At 48.6% G+C, this 6,523-nt stretch overlaps 1 protein-coding gene and 1 long non-coding RNA gene across 3 annotated transcripts; one reads left to right on the top strand and one right to left on the bottom strand.

Moving 5' to 3' along the window:
- Positions 1-77: 77 nt before the first annotated feature.
- LOC123255690 (protein TASOR-like) lies at positions 78-2,089 on the top strand (the record flags this gene model as incomplete). The annotated part of the gene is made up of 3 exons (XM_044684444.1): positions 78-256; positions 346-510; positions 1,067-2,089. Coding segments are annotated over 3 exons (400 nt in total), but the record flags the coding sequence as incomplete, so codon positions are not given.
- A 1,116-nt stretch (positions 2,090-3,205) lies between these two features.
- LOC123255691 lies at positions 3,206-6,236 on the bottom strand. 2 transcript variants are annotated; one of them, XR_006506786.1, is made up of 3 exons: positions 5,838-6,236; positions 5,602-5,726; positions 3,206-3,848 (listed from the first exon to the last, which is right to left on the bottom strand). It is a non-coding gene; the product is annotated as an uncharacterized LOC123255691 (long non-coding RNA). The 2 variants fall into 2 exon arrangements; XR_006506785.1 differs by having other exon boundaries at positions 3,206-5,297.
- Between the last annotated feature and the right edge of the window lie 287 nt (positions 6,237-6,523).

Genomic DNA, 6,523 nt, shown 5'->3' on the forward strand with positions numbered 1-6,523 from the left:
GGCTGCTCCGGGGAGCCGGTTCTGGCCTGCCGCCAGCAACTCGCTCGGGCTTCAGACGGCGACGTTTGGTTTCGCAGATTGAGCGCGAAAGCCCTCAACGTGTTGACGCTTCTGAACGTGTATCAGAAAAAGCATCTGGTGGAAATTCTGTCCTACCACAACTGCGACTCTCAGACTCGGAACGTGCCCGAATTGGACTGTCTGATCAGGCTGCAGGCCCAGAACGTGCAGCAGCGCCACGTGGTCTTTCTAACAGGTAAAAGGAGGGACCGCGGGGTGGGGGGGGGGGCGGGGGGGCTCCTGCCCCGCCTCTAATTGTCTTTATTTTCTCTAAAACTCCACCAGAAAAGAACGTCAAAACGCTCTCCAGTTACACAGATAACGGCATCGTGGTCGCCACTGTGGAAGATTTCATGCAAAATTTCCACAGTCTTGTGGGCTTCCACAATGCAGTCCCCGAAGACAAGCTGCTCCATCACGCTGCCGGCGACCATCTTGACGGACAGTCAGGTAATTTTCCCGTGAATTCCATATTATTGAAGGCAGACCAAAAGAGCAGCGCCTCTTAAGAGATCGTTAAAGTGGCCATTGGGGAGCCCTCGATTAGTTTGAAGCGATTTGTCACCCCAAGTTTAACAGAGAGCGAACAGAAGTTCCCACCCGGTGACCGAGGCGGCCGCCTTCTCCCTCCTGGCCCTGCCCTAATGAGCTGACAGGGCTGCGCAGGAAGAGCGCCGGCATCGTAGGGGGAGCGTCCTAGCGTTCTCCGCTGAGGCCTCCTGCGCAGTAGCAGGCCGACACGGAGCTTATCCGCGATTCTAGAGGCTTTCTTAAACCTTGTAAGTGGAGAACTTCAACCAGGTGGCTCGTCTGCAGTAGTTACTCAAGAGCATCTCAGTGGCTCCAGGGCTCTAGTCCACAGACAGCTTGTCTTTTCCTGGAAAGCAGCGCAGCTTAGTGCCCGCCCTGGTAGTTTGGCTAACCTAGACAGGAATCAAGTGATCTTAGATGTCAAATTTTAATATGTAATTGTCTTGTCCAATACTGAACTACCGTATAACTTTAGATGCTGTTTTGACATTAACCCCTTTGGAGCTGGGAGTTGGGATTTCCCAACATTAAACGTGAACACATTTCGCAGAAGCGTTTAGCATCGGAATATCTGGACATTCACACCTAAAGGTTGTGTGTGAGTGTTGGTGAGTAAGTGAACTTGTGGCGGAAGACCAAGCTCTAAGAGATTTTGGACTTGCAGATCTGAATGAAGCATTATGCTGTGTAAGTAGTGTGTAATTTTAAAAACAAATTATGTATTTCAATAGAGTAGGACTTTCTGTTTTTTCTCTAAATGTAGCTCTTTTAGCAAGTGATGAAAAGGACGAAGAGGATATGTCTCTGGATTCAGGGGATGAGACTTCACAAATAGAGGTGTGCAGCAGCTCTCATTCAGAGACATTGGAACTAGAGACCAAAGGATCACGAGGGCCAGATCCAAAAGAGAGCGCGCAAACTCAGGCGCAGCCGTCTCCCGACGGGCCGCGAAGTCTGTCCGAAGATTGGACCCCGAGTGAGACGAAGGCCCCGCCGGCCCTGCCGGGCATCCCGGCCGTGGCGGCGGCCTCGGGCAGAGACACAAACAAATCGGTGGAACAGACTCCATTCGTCGGCTTTCGTGCTTATCCCGGGAGACAGCTGAGCATGTCCCATCAGTTCAGTCATTTCAGTGTCCTCACTCATCAGACTTTCTTGGGAACGCCATATACAATTTCTACTAGCCAGACTCAAGAAGGTGGAAATTATTTTCTGTCTGCTTATAGTCGAAGCTTAGAAAGAGATAAGTCTTCATCTCCTGTTAGTTGGGATGTAAATGATTCTTCCAGGCCATATTCAAAAAAGAAATAAACACAGTCACTTTTTTTAATAGGTTGTTGTGGACTTTTTCCGCTTCTTAAAGTGAATTAACAATTTATATTTTATTCTCCGAACAGAATGTTTGTCCTTTTTTCCTGTCTTATTTAAATCATGATGGCCTGTAACAGTTGAAGCCTCTGCACATTGAAATAAATATATATATATTTTTTAACACGTATTGTACTTGAATTGTGTGTTGGCACTTTTAAGTTTTTTACATTTGTATTTGACCTGTACTACATGGGCTTCTGACTAAAATCTCTTGGTGTAATGTTGAACAAGTGTTAGCTTTCCTTTTTTTTTCCTAATGTAATATCAGCCTGTACAAACCACGCTTTCCTAAATGATTATCAGTTAATTGTATTTAGTTGGTTCCAATTTTTGTAAAGTGTTTTTTACGTGAAAAGCTCAGTGTGATTATTACATATCAGGTGAGATGACACAATTTTTGGAGATCACCTAACAGTGCAGATTTGTTTTGTCTCTTCAGGTAATATTCTATGTGAAAACCATCTTTTGTCTTAAAAGTCCTGTGCAAATTCAGAACAGTTTCAGAAGATTTGGTAGTTCCTTTTAGTCGTAATAGGGAGCATTTGCTTTTCTGGACAGTTTTCATATAAAGTGCTGTAGTTTGTCTGGAAGGTTAAATTTCCTTTGGTGTAGGTAGACAGTAAAATATCACCTTCCGTTGGCCATCTGTCCCCCTTTAGACCATCCCATTTTGAAAAATAAAACTTGAATTTAACTTCATTATAATTAGTTCTTTTAAATGGAAACGTGAATTTCTGTCTCTTTTGTATTTTAGTAGATAATCTACAGAACAGCCCTGAACTTTGGTTGTAGTAACCCTAACCTATAAGCAAATCTCCCAGAAAAGAATGAATGATTCATGTTTAACAGGGGTGCTTTGCAACCACAAGAGACTTTTATTCCCATTTTAAAGATTTCTTATAGTACTAATATAGTTCAGGTCATGGAAGCAGGATTCAATCATTAAACTTTCAACCAGAGATTTTATTGATGTATTTATTCCCTTGTGTAAATATCCTACCCCCCTCGTTGCTTCCTTCCATAGATGGGCTAGAAATCAACCCAAACTTGTGGAAGATGAAAGATGGTCTTCCTGCATGTGGCTAGGTTGGTTCTCAGATGGCACCCTTTGAGGGGTGCTCTCAGGCAGGGCTTTCCAGAATCTAGAGCCATCTCGGGAACACAAGGTACCAGAGTAGGAGATAGAGATAGAGAGCGAGAGAGAGAGAGCGAGAGCGAGCGAGCGAGAGAGAGAGAGAGAGAGAGAGAAGGAATGATTCTACCCTTTTTTTTTTTTTTTTTTTGAGCTGCACCCATTTCTGTGTTTCTTTTTGGCCAAATTTTGGTAATTAAATGGAGTTGTGGTCACATAGGCTCTCCTCCTACCAGACTCGGGGACAATGGCATCCACCTTCATGTAATCAAATATGTAAAATGCATGTCTTCCATAGAGATTGTTGTGAAGTATTTTGTAATAAACCACCGAACTCCAGACCACATTAAGGTAAGTGTAAATAGAATCTTATCTTTTGTAAAACTTATTTATAACTGGGTGGATTAGAGCATAAATGAATGAGAATTGCTGAATTTTTTACAAAAGTGTTTTATTTACCATTTTATTCTTTGAAGAAATATATTTACATTCTGCAAAGTTTTTAATAGGTCATTTTCCAATAAAGTAACCTGAACAATTTCAAGTATAGAAACATGGCTGCTGAATCAATCCATTATTTTATAATTTCATGAATGTAATGCTGTTAAGCTAAAGAGCCGAGAGCCGTAATCCGCTAGAGCTTGGCTCGCTGTCGTCTCTCTTGTGGATGTTAGAACGGAGAATCAAACTCCTCTTGACTTGGAACTAAGGGGATGAGATGAGTTTCCAGCTCTTTCTGCTTCTGGAGAAGGCCCTGAAATCAGACGGGGCCATTAGTTCATGCATTACAAGTCACGTCCTTCCTAGCTTTGAGATTTTACACAAAATATGACTCTTACGTGGGTCTGAATAGCTCTAGAGCTGGACTTAATAAATAAAACCCAACCAGTGTCACAGCCACTCTTGGGAGGTGGGGTGTCCCTCGTAGGCCTTGCCTTTGCCTGCCTCGGCGTTATGGCCATTAGACCATCTCACTCAGTTGTGGAAGGAGCCTTCACTTCTGCCTTTGGGTCAATACTATGTACTGACCCGAAGGCAGAAGAGCAGGAAGGACCAGGCAATTGGAGTTCCATGACTTGTGTGGGGTCACACAAGTAACGTATCTGGGCCCAGGTTGGAGCCTAGGACCTCCCATCTCTGGGCCTGGCTCTGTCTATCAATGAGCCACGCAGCTGCCCCATTGGGTCTTTTTTCTGCTTGAAACTGGAATCTGTTACTTAGAGATGGCGAATGAGAATGAAAGTGGGTTGAGAGTGGGGGGGTGTTGAAATTTGCCTTTTTGGTGGCTAAAAATTCCCCCTAAAGGAAGATGTGGGCGCTCCCTAGACAGGCAGGACTACCAAACTGGCCTTGGATGCATCAGGTCTGTCCTGCCCCCCCCCCCCCCCCTTTTTTTTTTTTTTTTGTCTCCATCAAACTGGAAGTGAATTGGTTTTGCCATTTCCCATAAGACCTTCCACCCTGTGAGGAAGCCACAGCTGCTATTTGTAAAGCTGCTTATAAGGAAATGAGCCATTTCTAAGGAGCTTCCAGAGTCACCCCTTACTCTGAGGAGTTGAAACAAATAACCTAAAAGGTAGTTTGGGGCTGCCGAAGCCCTTCATGCCATTCCTGATCCACGTGCTGCAGCCTGTGGCAGATTCTTTTTAAAAACGTTTCTTTTCTTTTTCTTTTTTTTTAAATACGTTTAGTGAAGCTTTACTCAGAGAACGTTAGTGAACCAAATCAGAACCAAGTCCAGTCTGAACAAAGGCTAGTCCAGCTGGAGCTGACTTGGCTGCCTGCAGGGAGGGCGGGCAGAGGTCCGGGATGGGGGAGGGGGCGGCCCACTTCCTGTTGGCCGAGGAGGGAGAGGCAGGTTTGGTGAGGTTTGGTGCGACCTGTCGTCGCTCTGCATCTCCCTGTTGTCTGTGTTGCAATGACGCTTGTTGTACAATTGATTTTCTAAAATGATTCCAACTTTTAAAAAAATGTAACTTTTACAGCGAATAAAATCCTGTTTGAATGAATATTTCAGCTGAGTCATGACTGTATTTGGGTTGAATATTTAGATAACTTAACACGCCGTTTTTCCGTTTGAATCATCTTAATGGAATTTCACTGGATTTGCTGGGGGCAGCGGAGGGGACTCAGCTAAGAGCTCTGGGCGTCAGACCGTCCTGGGCAAGTGTGTTGGCAACATAGTTTGCCTCAGTTTCCTCATCTGTAAAATGAACCGGAGAAGGAAATGGCAAACCACTCCCGTATCTTTGCTAAGAAAAACCCTAAAATAGGGTCGTCAAGAGTCAGACAGGAGCCAAATGAGTCGGCGACAAGCACAGGAGCTAAAGCGGGTTCTGTTCTCAGAGGAAACGTGGGACCGCTTGGAGCGAGCGCGGCGCCCGCCTTCTTCAGGCGGCCCCCGAGCCTTGGCTGCGAGGCCCAGAGGCTGGGGGAGGCGCCGAGCCAGGCAGCTGCTCCCAGGACGCCGCCGTCTCACGGCCTTCAGCACACACTCGGCAGCCTACCTGGCGCAGGTCGGACAGTCCCTTGAGGATCGCCTGCTGCCGGTCTCTGTTCCTCACCAGGCTGGGGTTGAGGAGCGGATCTCGGGCCTGGCCCGAGCCCACGAGCAGCTCCGGGCAGTCGCCATCTAAGGTCAGACAAAGGGAGGTGAAAGGTGGCCCCCCGCGGCCGGCCAGCTCTGGAGGGCCTTTTGCCCTGGGAGGGGGCAGGCAGGCAGCAGGCCGGCCAGGGCTCTTACCGCTGGGACGCTGGGGCTGCGCCGCGTCCACGTCCAGGCAGTACACGTCGTTGGTGCGCACGTACGGGATGAACCGAGGCGGCGGGGGGGCGCCCACCGCGCCGGCCTGGCTCAGGCCCGTTTGCTGGAGTCGGTTTTTGACGGCGGGGACAGGGGGGGACTCAGACCTGTTTTAGAGGGAGGCAACAAATGCCGCAGGTTGGGGGGGGACGAGGCCGGCCTTCCCAGAGGCTCACACGATTCTGTCCTCTGGGGGCTCACTGGGGAGGGTTTCACAAGAGAAAAAAGGCTGAGATGCCCCCCCCGATGGTTCCAGCTCCGTCTTTTCTTTCCCTCCACGAGGTTTCTGTTTCCCCTCCCCAAGGGGCTCCCCTCGAGTCTGCATCTGCCTGTGTGCAGCCTCCTGGGGCCCATGTGGGGGCCCCGCCATTCCCCCCCCCCCGTTTGGAGCGTAAATGCGGAGGGGATCGAGTGGCCGCGGCCCCATGAGCATGTCGCCTGCAGCACTGAAGAGAGCCAAAGGCAGCCGGCAGGGAGTGCGTCGCCGCCCTCGTCTCATCTGGTGATGGTGAGGCCTCCGGGGGGGCTCCCCTGCGTGGCGCCTCCCTTCAGCCCTTGAGCATGGGCGGCTCTGCGGGGACCTCCTCGCTTCCCTCTCAGCCCCGCTCTGCGCCCGGCCCTCCGAC

The sequence above is a fragment of the Gracilinanus agilis genome, unplaced genomic scaffold, assembly GCF_016433145.1.
Source record: "Gracilinanus agilis isolate LMUSP501 unplaced genomic scaffold, AgileGrace unplaced_scaffold50128, whole genome shotgun sequence".
NCBI lineage: Eukaryota > Metazoa > Chordata > Mammalia > Didelphimorphia > Didelphidae > Gracilinanus > Gracilinanus agilis.